Raw genomic sequence first — 13,832 nt, forward strand, 5'->3', positions numbered from 1 at the left:
GGACCACCACCAGCACCATGATGTGACCATAGAAGCTGCTGATCCAAGTCAGAGAGGTTAAGGTTAAAGAAAGCATGAAAGTGAAATTATAATTTCTCCTGCCCATTGATTTCCTTTCCTTTGCTCTGGCCTTAAGCAGCAGACATCACCAAACAGCGGTGAATTATTGACAGCTTCTGAGAATTGTGTATTGAACAGTGTTGCTGCTGGAGCCCGGTGCCACTGTGATGGGGACAGAGCTGCACTGGCTGCGCTCCAAGGCCACTTTGTCCAGGCATACAGAAACTATAAACACTCTTTATCTACCAGTTAACAATTAACCTGCAAGAGCGTCTGGTTTCCTGACTGAGTGAACCAGAGTTTCTGAATGTTTCAGGTGATTTACAACAGTAAACCTTTAATTTATTCCAACATTCTCCAAATCAGCCTGGTTTCTCCCCCTCCACGAAACTATTAGAGAATTTATTCCCGAGGAAATGAGCTTGCAGACACTTAACGCAGAGAAATAATCTATCACAGTTTATATCCTGTCTAGTTTATTGTTGACTAAATTACATTATAATGACGTGGCAGTTCAGTGTGGACTCTTCAAACCATTTGAGGCTGCTTTTTGAACTAATTAATCAGCTCGTCAACATCATATTGTTTTTTAAATCATCTTTAGGATTTTAGTGGCTACGCATTAGGGACCCCTGTCAATATTCCTTGGTCTTTAATAAGCGCTAAATTTCAAGGATCTGTCTTCTGCTAATTACTTGATTAAAGGCTCTAAAAACTGTTAATTGTTCTGACTCAGCTTGTTGATATGGTTGATTAGAGCTACATTTAAAAGAAAAGATGCCAAATTTCGAGCTGCTCTGGTTGATGTCCTTCTGGTTAGCTTCCATTTCTGAAGGGTTTCAGGTAGGCGGAGCTAAGTTCAAAAGCTTTAAATGCAGTGGTGCAGAAAGGATCAGTGAATTCAACTTGGCAAGGTGGGGATATCATGTACCTAAGTGCACCTATCAGGCACAAGAGCAACATTTGAATGTAAAGAAAAAAAAATCGGATCAAAAACCACACCCACACAGGCTCTGTAACTGGGCTTTTCCACACATTAAATATATAAGAACAGAAGAATTGTTCAAAGGAATTTACTTTAGGTTACATTACAAGGGAATATCAATCAAATCTTTTTTATGCATTATTTTTATCCAGAATATATTTTTTTTCCAAAAATCTAGCGATTTAAACTTAAATTTGCCCATTTTTAGACAACAAAGTTAGACCCACTGATGTTACTTTTTTTGAGATAACAATCTGGCTGCCTGAAGGTCTAAAATAAGGTGACTCGATACTGAAACAGCTTTAGAAGAGGCTAACAATAATCACAAAGCAGCAGTGTGTTCCTTTAAAAAACAAGTCAAAAGAAAGGGATATACATGTCTGTGTTGCCATTGGCTGATTTAAGAAGGTCAGGGTCGTCAGTCGGCGATGTCCTGCTGCCTCTAAAGCATCGCTCCTCAAACGCACGTTAAGTGAAATGAATTCTGTGGCTCTCTGAAATGCAATGAGCCACATCCAGAGCAATAATACCAATAAGCCCCGTGGATAATCTCATGACTGACTCAGATTAAGTCATGCACAGCAAGCTGGAAGGCTGGCTGGCTGGCCGCACTGCAGTCTGAGAGAAGGGGCACGAAAAGTGGAGGATGACATGGTGAAGTGGGTTTGTTGGGATGTTGCGGAGTCACCGAGCCAAACCGGGCCTTCCTGCTCTGCTCGCTGACGGCAACATCACGTACCGCCGCTCCAGCCGAGGGCTCAAAGGTGAAGTTGAATCAGTGGTTAATATGTGACTACACACAGCGATCCCACGCCCCGCTTCACCTCCGCTGCACCATCTGTCTGTACGGATAATTGAGCAGCATATTACGTGCAGTCGCTGCTCCGTGTTGTCCTGCAGTGTTATCGCCAACAAGGCCAAAGGTTCCACTGCAATGTTCGGCGGACAAGAAAAACTCTGGATTGACTCCTGAACAGCAGCAGCAGCAGCGCTCACACGCAGTTTTGCCTGGAGAGAACTAACTTTGCTACTTTTAAAATAACACAATAATAATCATTTACTTGTGATATTTTAGATTAATAGACTGTAAATGAAAAAGCTCCCATAAGGCTGGATCTCATATGGTTGAGACTTGTATCCCTAAATCACACATAGGGGACAATTTTGAGTAAATAAGAACTGTCAACTTCCACTTCATATTGAATTTTTCAAAATGGAAAAGGTTTTAACAGCAAAGCTTTACTGCCAAAACAAACAAGTGACTTCATTAAGGAAGTTCTAGTTTCTGAAAACCTGCCCACGCAACACAACTGAAAGCTGACGATCTGTTGGGTGTGAAGAGGTAAACATGTTGAAACCTTTAAATGCAAAATGTAAGTGTTTAAAGTTACATTTTACACTGAAAAACATTAATCAGAGGATAAATGACTGATTAGCTATCGATAATAAATCAGAGCTAACGGCTCTACAGATTCAGATAAAATGAATTGTACGACACTGATGTGTGTGCTGACCTGCAGTACAGAGTGTCCCGGTGGACTGTTTTCTGGTAGGTCAGCTTCGTAGTGACTTTTCTCAAACTTCGGAGTGCAGTCGTTCTGGTCGGTCACCGTAACTCTCAGCAGAGCGCTGCTGGCCCTCGAAGGCTTCCCGCCATCCTGTACCCTAATGTTCAGGTCATACGAGTCCTTTATCTCACGATCTAAGTTGCCCATCACGACCAGCTGCGGCAGCTTCTCCTCCGCGTCCACGGCGACCTGCAGGCTGAAGAGCTGGTCAGCGCCTAATCCGGTGCTACTGCTCAGAGAGTAATCTGCCACGCCGTTGCTCCCCGAGTCTCTGTCAGTGGCCATGGGGATGGAGAAGAGGGCGCCGATGTGCGTGTTCTCGGGAATGGACAGAGTCAGGATAGGCGAGGAGAACTGTGGAGTGTTGTCATTTATGTCCAGGACCTCGATGCGACCTTCAATGAGCCGCGGCCCATTGCCGATACCCTTCACCATGTCAGTGATCGACACCTCAAACTCCAGGTAGCATTTGTCGCCCTCGAACAGGTTGCGGCAGTCTCTCAGCGTCTCACGATCGATGGGGATCTCGGTGGTGTAGATGTCACCGGTCGAGCCGTCGACCCTCAGGTACGGCGCACCCACCTCCAGCTTATAGAGATGACCGGCATTGGGCAGGCCCTGGTCTGTCGCCAGGCTGCCAATCATCGTGTTGGGCGGTCGTTCCTCAAAAACCTGATAGAGGATGTCACTGGGCGAGGCGCTGCAAGACACCAGCAGGAAGGCAGCTAAAAAGAACAAAGCTTCACACCTCGGCGCTGCCATGTCTCTGCCAGAAAACACCGCTCTGAAACAGACAGAGACAGAAAACACATTAGTAAGACTCATGTTCTGCTTCAGACGGCACCAAACAAGACTGATAACTGAGGATCTGCAGAGCTGCTGCTCAGATTTATTTCAGGGCCACTCAAGAAAAGATGGCTAAATTCATCTCCTTCAGCGTCTAAACATATCCTCAATGGTTACTCGCCAGACCCGAATGCGGAAAGTTTTCGAGTCTGAACTCATCGGCTGAGACGGTGTGGGGAGAGCAGCCGAGCAGGGTAGAGTGATGACTTCCTCCTGCTACCAGTCGACTGCTCTGGCAGGAAGACAAACTGAACGCTGCTGCAGGCGACCAAAAATACTGACAAGAGGCAGCAGGTGGTAATGGGCCACATGATTAGAATAAAAAAGTAAGATAACACGTGGGGAGGACCGCACTCGTAGAAAATCGGATCATTTTCATGTCTTTCGTGCGTCTCAAAACATGTTTAGTTTGCAATCCAACCTAAAGTCCAACATTCTGAGTAGCCTATAGCATTGAAGGCTGTTTGCAGGGATAATAAACTCAAATTTAAGCTTTTTAAATGTCAAACAGAATTTCAAGCAAGAGCAGATCTTGTTCCTGTGCAAGCAATTCAAGACATAAAGAAAAACATTTGCCATTGCCTTCATCACACACTACTTGTTGGGCATAGTACTTGTTTTCCAGCATAATACAAATGTGGTACAACAGGTTCAGCAAGTCATCAATGATTGAATGCTTCAGGTAACCGTTTTATAACTACACAAGACACACAAGCCTCCAACTAAGAGTTTATTAGTTTTAAGTTTAAGTACATTTCAGACTTCACTTGACCTTGCAGACTCTCAGAAGAAATCCTTTTTTCTACAGAACTCATAAGAGTCGACTCTGCCGTCAAGTCTGAATGTGTTTACTCAAACCGACTTCATTCCTGATGGCCTGAACGCTACATCTGAGCCAGACTCTTCTTGATATAAACTCTTCTCTTTTCTTCTCCCCTCATTCACGCCACCTCTCCTCCTCTTTCTTCTGTCTCTACACATTATCTTTTCTTGGCAGTAAATCTCAGACAGACACTCCACTCTGTATTTCCTGCTGTAGGAGTTTCTCAGCTGCGGGTCGCAGAGGTTAATCTGAAAAGTGCTTTTTTTTTTAACTTTTCCTCCTCACGTACTTGATTTGGAGAGACTATCTCCCTCGCGCACACACACACACACACACACACACACACACACACACACACACACACACACACACACACACACACACACACACACACACACACACAGATCCAACATGGACCAGCATGCTGAATGGGAAGCAGGAACCCCGCAACTCGGATGCACGCAGTTTATTTTGTCCTACAGGATGGAGTCTGCTTGTGTGTCTGAAAGAGAGGGGAGGAGTGAATTTTCTCTGTTCACAAATCCAACATAAAACCAGGACAATATTATTTTAATAGCACGTGCCCCTTCACACATCAGAACGCCTCATCTGTTCACACGAACCCAGAAAGAAAGTGTTACCCTGCAGAGCACTGTGGTGATATCAGGCTACATCCACGCCAGACATCAGCCTGTTAAGTGAGACTGTAGTTATCTGCCTTAAACTTCAAAGCATTTTTTCCCCCATTAAATAAAAGACAAACGATTGTCTAGTAAAACTAAGAGTATTCTCATATGGTTCGACTCAAGCAGCTGAGCAGGATTTTAAGTGAAAATGAGCAGGAATGTAATCACGGATGACTTTATGGACCGATGATTTCTGTTGTCGGTTTGTTTAATGGCCTTGTGGTGTGGACTGAGTCTCCTGCACAAATTTTTTTTTTTAAATTTAAAATCAAAAATAAATTTCAAAGTGGCAGCAGACCCAGAAGGCTGCAAATTAGCCTTTTATATTAGCTTCTGTTATTCTGTAACAACGTTACGTAAAGGTCAACCTGGGATTTGGGACGTCTCACACTTGCACGATGGGCCCTAATTATCCATCTCCCACTCGTTTCAAACAAAACAGAGAACGGCAACAAAAACCGGACACTGATCTGAGCGTTCGCCCTCGCCCTCCCCACTGTGACACGCTGGCACCGAATTACCCCTGCACCACTGCGAACGTGTGCGTGCATGTCGGGCTGTGAGTGTTAGTGTGTCTGTTACAGTGTAAATGATGCCCGTGTGTTTCTTTTCTCACATATTTTCTTCAGAGCTGCCAAATACCCCAAACTATTGACCCCTGACCTTTGACCCTGTGATATTTCACACGTCACTGTGGAAACGGAGCAAAAACGACTCGGGTGGCTGGCTGGTGTCCAGTCTGCTAATGCAGCTCTGAACACATGAGAGTGGCTCCACAAAACCAAAGGCTGGTTCTAATCAGTGTGATACATACGCACACAGATGTGACGGCAGCGATCGCTGATAAGTGAGCTTCCTTTACTGTCAATGCAATGAAGTATTTTCATTTCCTTGTGTATTTACATGAGGTTTCATGTAAATACACAAGGTGCTGTTCCTGAAAACAGTTTGTTTAAGGGTGAGCTCATGCTTTGCCAACATATGAATATAAAGCAGATGAATGGGATGACAGGCAGTTACTGGGTCCAACATATCTTTCCTTCTAAACGCCTTTAATGAGTCTATGGAAACATGAACCCCTGCCCTGTGGATTATGAGACATTACCCGAGAACACAGAAAGCAGTTTTATTGAAAACATCTTTGTTTCTATAGATTCAATTTGGATTTTCAATTCATGAAAAATTGCAGATAAAAGTTTGCACATGTGCAAAGTTCACGCAACACTTGTAATGTAAACTGCAACACGCTGAATCACAGTGCCAATATCCCCTCTGGGGCCAACATTTTCATTTAGAAAGTAGCAGCTGAAAACATATTTCAGCACAGCTCGTGGTACCTGAACGTGAGCGCTGCTTTAACGCCTCGTGATAAAAATAGAAATGGAATCAGAACATTTGCTTTATTCGCCTTTTCAGCACAAACAAATCACGTAGGTGCGTTGGGTTTCTGCATGCTTGCCACTCAAGGCCTCAGGTGAGATCAGGGGATTCTGTTGTTGCAGTTGTTTCCACAGATCGTGGGGTGTTAAAAAAAAAGAAAGAATTCAAGTCGTGAGAAAAATTTGATGCTAAAAAAATCTTCAGGGTCAAAATGTGAAAAGTTCAAAGTGCATGGATTCCATGTTCGCATGTTTGTTCACATGTAGTGCGCATTTTTGTGAGTTTGTGTGCGCCTTCCTCGGGGGACGAGTGAGCCAGAGATCGCCCCGCTCGTCCTCTTTCCCACAGTCTCAAGCTTTCTCACTAAGCAGTGTGTGTGCGTGCGTGTGTTTGCATGTTTGTGTAGAAAGCGGGACAGCCAGTTCAGCTGCTGGAGCCACTTGTGTGTGTGTTACATTACAAAGACATTAGACAAAGACTAAGGACAGTAACATTTCCATGTGTAAGGCTCGCTGCCACCCGTGTTTGCCGCTGGAAGAGGCGAGAGACAAAGACTCACAATAAAGTACTCAGAGGGATTGAGGGGGGGGCGTGTCCAGACAACAGCACTCATCTATACATTACAAAGCAGCTTAAAGGCCCTCGGACCACCTCCTGTGAGTGTGTGTGTGTGTTTAGTGTTAATATTCAGAGTGTGTCTCCATGTTAATGTCCCACCTGCATACCCGTGGAGTCACAGCTGCATTAAATTACCACCACTGTAAATGCCACATTATGGTTTTTGCCCCCTCTCTACGCCGTGTCGTAAAATTGTAAGTTCAAACGCAGCTGCAGCTGAGCCATAAACTCAGTCTAAACATAGTATTTTCACCGCAGTTTATTAAGTCGATAAAATGCAGTAACGTCTTCGATGAAAAATCGTGTTTTATTTAAGTAGCAGTTTGAAAGCAAAAAAGTAAAACGTATTTCCTCCTGAAAGATGACAGAACAGATCAGCTAACTGACTCTAGTCGGAGCGAAATGCTTCAAGACAAACACGCTTCTTACTCTTTGAAAGCTTTAGTGAATGTGCAGACTATTAAGTAATATCACTTATTATATGATTCATTTGATTTAGAGTTATAAGAATACCTTTAAATTATGACTTGACTTTCTTTTTTGAGTACTTACTTAAATATCTGAGTACTTCTCAAACTTTTAAAACCTTTAAAAACTGATGTAACACTTTCAAAATTCTGCGTACAGTAACGGGTCGCTGGATAAAATCAGGACAGATAATTAGAATCATAAATCAGTGACAAAATAAAATCCATTGTGATGAAAATCAAACTAGAATAAAACGCTACTTCAGTGTTTGCCAAGGGAAATTCTTGACTGGTCTCTGTGGTTAAATGAATTTATATCAATGACAGTCACAGTTCCAAACACAAAACTGCAACATATTTTATGTAATTTCAGAAAATGTAACAAAAAATGATCACAGAATTTAAAAAAATGCTTTTTGTCATTTGCTTTAAAAGAAATCTATTTTGAAAACCATCCACGGACGGGTTAAGAGATGGAAAAACCAGCTGAAATTTCCAGTTTTTGCTAATCCTGTTAATTAAATATCAGACAAATCCAGACAGCATGCAGATCACTGATGCAGAAATCCCATAAATCCAACAAACCCATAAAACAAATCTGTTCATTAGTTTTCATGTATGAAAAATAAAAGAAATAAAATAGAACAGAGTAAAAAGGTGGCTAGCAATATATATATAAAAAAACACGACTGCACAAGAACACACTGAACTGCAGACACAACTTCTAGCACATAAATTGGACTACTGACCTTAGCGCTGTTCTGCAGAGCCGGTTAAACTTTAAAGATCCTGTGACTTGAGCTGTTCAGCTTGTCTGTGCTCCCTGGTGCATCTGCAGGGATGAGCTCCCGCTGCACGAGTGGGCGTATCTAAAGAATGGCATTTTCCAACCATCCTGCCTCTCTGCCTGTCCTTCCACATCATACTGCATGTATCTCCATAACAAACAGCCCTGGTACCTCTACACATGTCCCACTGACTGCAGACGCATCAAGGAATGAATGACGAAATGTCACGAAAACCTTAAAGAACACAACATTCTTGCATCTCTGTTGTCATTGTTCCACGATTATTCCTTAACACGCCACTTTTCACACACGGATTCAAAATCCACCCTTTTCAGCTGCGATTGAAATGTAGCATCTAGGAAAAAAGGGCATGAGGAGTCTGATCATGACTCCTCATCCCTGCTTCTTTGATTCCACTTTTCTGCAGGTCACACAAAGAATTAAGACTGACTTTTTTACACCACAGTATTTGGACTTGTGTTGCACTGCTAATATGTCCAACACTTGACTGTCGATCAACACAACAATCATAATCCTGAACATTTTAATCTTGATAATTTAACACAAATTATTTGTAAACTACTGGCAGACGCAGCCGAGCGTGAAGATAGCCCCAGGTGACAGCAGACTTGAATACCTTTGTTCAGTCAAATTTTTGAAACGTCATCACAGTAGCCTGAAGTTAAACGATTACAAAAAACAAACGGGATACTGCCTAACTGATTGAGCCACTTATCAATGAACTGCGGCACCTCTAACACTGTATATGCAAAACTATAAGTGTGTATAAACTTAAATGATTTCTAGCCCTGTGCGATACGCTGGTGTCCCTCTGCTGCTGCACAGTATTTCAGTGAAGTCATTACTGAACTGGTTTTCTTAAAGAGATCCATCTAAAGAGAAGCTGTGTGACTGTGACAGAAACATAAAGTCCTTTGTGTTACATAAAAGGCACAATTATCCCTGGTATCATTTTTAATTGCGGTAATGTGTTGTGTAATTACACACGAAGTCCATCAGACCAATTACAAACCACAAAAATGGCAGCATGGAGCTGATGGCCAGCGGCCAAATTGGAAACCAGTTCGCAAAAGTTTCCGTGCAGGTGCGCACCGCTGTACCTGGGCGTATTTCCTACACAAAATGCAGTAACCTGAATGTCCAGCTCTTCAGGTTCACGCATACCAGAGCAGGCCTGAATTAAACATCACACACAAACACAGAAAATCAAAAGCTCCTTTGATGTTTTCAGATCTCAGATGGGTAGGATGTGCATGGTTGACGTGAGCTTTCTGGACAGTCCAGTGTGTGTGTGTGTGTGTGTGTGTGTGTGTGTGTGTGTGTGTGTGTGTGTGTGTGGTCCCCCTGCCTTCCAACACAATGGGGATTACTCTAATGACTCCATTCACTACCATTGTTTGATCCAGATTACTGCGCACGCAGACACACATCCTCCCTTTTGAAATGCAACAATCAGAGGTTGCCAGGTTCTTTCTGCCTCCCGACACCACCTGGATATGTTCAGCGTGAATTTGCTGGGTGCTGTAAATCTTTGGAAGTCCTGCAGTTTGACTCAGAAGTGCTTCTTGATTCAATAAAAAGAATCTGGGTACAATATTTACATTTAATTTAGTGCCAAACAAGGCTCCAGTCATTTGCCCTCAGAGCTGCGAATGAAAGCCGGAGAAGACGGAGCTTAAACTTATTTATGCAAGTTAAGTAACTGCATTGATTTGGAGGCATCCCCCGCTTGTTGCCTTGCGTGATTCCTTTCTTTCTTTCTTTCTTCCTTCCTTTTTTTTTTTTTTTAAAGAAAGTCATTTCCTGACCAAAAGCACACGTTTGTCAAAATGCAGTACGGGGGCAGGACTTTTATAACAAAAGCAGTTAAAGCTCGAAAGCCTTTTGTTCACGGAACTGTGTGAACAGTAAACAACAATTTAACAAATATGAGAAGAAGCTCTTTAAATAATCCAGTTATGATCAATGGTTTTCGGGTCTATGATGCCTCTACACCTCTCCTCACAGGCAGCAGGAGCTGTGCAATGTGGTTTATCATCGGTGTGTCCACACCTTGTAACTTATCAGGTGTTCGGGGTTAAAAATGAAAACAACGTGACTACACTATGAGTCATAAATGCCGTGTAACTCGAGCTATGTCACATGATCATCATGTTGCTGTCAGACGGGAAAATTTGGATTTATGTGCATTTAGTCACCGATTTCATCACGCTCACAGCTGGTTTCTGTATGCTTGCTTCTTCTTTCTGTTGCGCAATTTTCATCCCGAAACTCCTGGTCTGAGGCACTGTGGCACGACTGGCTGGTTCAGGGATCAAACGTTTGACCTTCTACTGACAGGATGTGCCAACCTCTGATCCACACACACACACACAGTGATCCTCTGGGAGCAGCAGCAGCAGAAGGGGATTATGGGAGCGGATGGTGGATGAACAGCAGGCTGGTATGAAGTAAAGATCGGGCATCATCTGAATGCGGTTTTAAATCCACGGCAACATATTTATTCCACATGAATGTCAGACTGCGGCAGGAGGAGATAATAACAATAAACTACCACTGCTTTATAAGCACCAGATAACACGGACTGACATGCTTATATAACATCAGTGAGCTGCTTTCACTTCTTTCCAGTCCACCCTGCTGGATTCTTGAGGGTTTTTTTTCTAATCTAAACTCAGATTATTTTTTAAAGGCTCCAATGACTCTTGGTATAAAAAAGGGTGTGGCCAAAGGTGTGAGGGGAAGCTTTTACAGTTACTACTGTAAAAAAAAAAAAAAGCTGGTTAAAGCCTCTACAATTACGCATTTAGTTCTTGAATGACTAAATACAACATTCTGGGTTTGTGCTGGGGACCTTGCCTTGGATTGGATCTGATGCTTGTTTTCCATCGGGTGTTTCTGATTTATTGAACAAATGTTATGTTGGCATTCAAAGGACACCTTTTCAGCACACATCATGTGTGCTTTATGCACGCCGCCTCCTCACTTTTGCACTTTTAATTCAGCGGTCCATGCATCTCTATGTTTCGTTACATATTCCAAGTCTCTGACTCACCGCTGCAATCTTTATGATTTGGTCATTGCTGACCACTCGTGGTAAACGGCTCTGGCGGATTATCTACGAGGTGCCCCGGGTTTTTAGAGCTCTGGGATAACGATGCTTTCTTACTCTTGGATGCCGAATGTGTTGCAGAATGTTAAACGTGCTTTAATCTGGTATCATCGAGAATGTGGTGACACTGAAGTTCCTGTTTCACTATATACTGCGTTTTACAGTGTATATGTCTCTCCTGAAAAGACTTGATTTGAACCGTTCTTTAAAACTGCAGAGACAGATCATATATCACCTGAGCGCTCTGGATACAGGTATACCTGTTCTACACTGTTCAGTCATTATCAGTGCCACTCAGCACTCTGCACATGCTCAGTGCTGTTCTCTTGGTTTGTTGATCATCCAGACCCATATGGAAAAGAAATAGTAAAAACTTATATGATTTACTCATGAAAGTGGCCACTTCCTCATTACTTTCATATATTGTTTTAGTAAGTATCCAAAACATACAAGTTTCATTATATAATTTTTCAAGGGATCTTATATCTGTTTTCACTCTTGTATGCTTTTCATACAAGTTTCACACAAGACAGATACAAACTTTATAAGATTTATATATATCTTTTCCATATGGGGAGGCACACATTGCGTTGGAGGAAAATAAAGACAAACAAACCTAGTTATGTCTAAATATGGAGGAAATCAGTGTTGCTTTTGTGTTTAACAAAGCCGAAAGACGAGTGTCTTTGCTGGTGCCGATCAGCGCACCCAGTTCGCCCCAGTCCTCCAACCAAGGGTTTGAATAGTTGCCGTCAATTACCCCTGAACCTCCTGAGCCCAGTAAATGGTAATCGGGCCAGCCCCATTGATACATACATTTAATTCTTCTCTGCACTCGATGGCTGGCGAAGCTTAAAGAGGCTCTGTGCAAGTTTAACAGATTAGTGTTAATCAACCACGAACTGATTAAATCACTTTAGTCATTTATCAAGAAAATGTGACAAGTGTCTTCTGCTTCCAGCTTCTAAAAGCAGCATTCAATACTTCTCTCTCTGCTTAGCATCGCTTTAAAATGCTCGAACAAAAGAAATCTGAAGACGACGCCTCGAGCACCTGTGACAGTTTATCGACCATCACCGCACGGCTGCATTATGTGAACACGCAGAGACGCAGCCTGAAATGACGCCTGCTGCTCAGAGTGAGAACACGCAGCGAGTTTTTTAACATTTAACTCACTTTAATGACTGCCTCTATTAACCAACAGAGAGAGAGAGAGAGAGAGAAATCAATACGGCTATATCATTCCATATCGGTGCTTTTAGTCTCATTTATGACAGGAAACGATGACAACCTTCCATCTGCCAGGCTGTAAAGCATCTCCATGTCAGCCGGACTGATTTACATGAAATTAACAGTGGGTGTGTTTATGATTCCCTCAGGAGGAGTTCTACCATTGCTCCTTTTTAATAAAATATAAAAATGATGATGACATTGCAGTTCACGGCAAAATTCAAGCCAAGCCTTCAACCACCTTTAGTTGATTTATGACATATTTGCCACTAGAAAGAGGGGGAAAAAAACCCAACCTCGCATAGGAGAATGTGGGTGAAAGTTTTTTTCATCAGGTCACAGTGTCCACAATATCACCGACGTGCTGCAACAGCACCGTGCCCTGAGTTCCCCCGTGACTCCTCGCCTTATTACAGAAGAGCAAGAGTGTAGCTACCAAGCAGATATAAACCTCTGCGACGTGTTCAGTGTGCTCCGCGAGCTGTAAGGGTTTCAGTGGGAAGAGGGGACACATCTGATCTCAGAAAAACAAAACGACAAACCACAAAAGCCAACCGGAGCCCGTCATCCTAACAGACTCAAAATGAAGCATGAATGTGCATTTATAACTAGGTTTGTGTTTTATTTCAAATGATTCATGTTTTCTTCTCGGATAGAAATCTATAGAAAAATATGTGATGGCTGTTGTACAACCACATCTCTGAGCGACCTGTTCAGGGTTTTCTTCCTCCCAAACTAACCGAAGGATCATCTAACTGGAAAATGTTACTGCCAGTCAAACTTTTCTAGCTTGTTTGTGAATTTCACTGAGATGCCAAAGATTTTATTGCTATTTCCAAGTTGTGACTAAGAGCTCAGGAGCCATACCCAAACACCATAAAAGAAGAAACAATGGATTAGTCAAGTAACCAGCCGTGTCACAGGAAAGACGTGACAAAGCATCCATTTCTCCTTTTTTCTTCTGCGTGTTAATGCGAGTTTTTGGTTTCCTCTCCCATTTGCGCGCTCGTTGTCACACCTAAACTTAAATTAGAAAGGAAACTGTCTGTGAAAACTCTGAAATCAGAAGGGTGGATGTCTCTTTTCCTGCAGTGCAGTGATGTGAATGCATGTGTGTGTGTCCATTTCACACACCAAACCCATTTCCACTCTACCTCCTCCTATTTTAATGACGGGCATTAACAATGCGACTCGCTCAGATCTCCAATTTTTACGCAGAAATGTGCAGAACGGACTCGGTGCGACCTC

The 13,832-nt window shown here is 42.7% G+C and overlaps 1 protein-coding gene across 4 annotated transcripts in view; it reads right to left on the bottom strand.

The window, feature by feature from the left end:
* Positions 1-13,832, bottom strand: part of LOC146638266 (protocadherin-1-like) — a 345,805-nt gene that overhangs the window by 329,251 nt on the left and 2,722 nt on the right. For 3 of the 4 annotated variants that reach the window (XM_085360799.1, XM_085360785.1, XM_085360807.1), the window contains exon 2: positions 2,560-3,397. In XM_085360799.1, coding sequence (XP_085216925.1) covers positions 2,560-3,375 — 816 coding nt within the window. In that variant the 5' untranslated portion in view covers positions 3,376-3,397. Of the gene's footprint in view, positions 1-2,559; positions 3,398-8,182; positions 10,136-13,832 lie in introns of those variants that run through there. The other variant, XM_085360791.1, reaches the window with a different exon arrangement.

Source organism: Diplotaxodon limnothrissa, linkage group LG2 (assembly GCF_057381915.1).
Source record: "Diplotaxodon limnothrissa isolate DT_005_m linkage group LG2, D_limnothrissa_male_GT1.1, whole genome shotgun sequence".
Taxonomy (NCBI): domain Eukaryota; kingdom Metazoa; phylum Chordata; class Actinopteri; order Cichliformes; family Cichlidae; genus Diplotaxodon; species Diplotaxodon limnothrissa.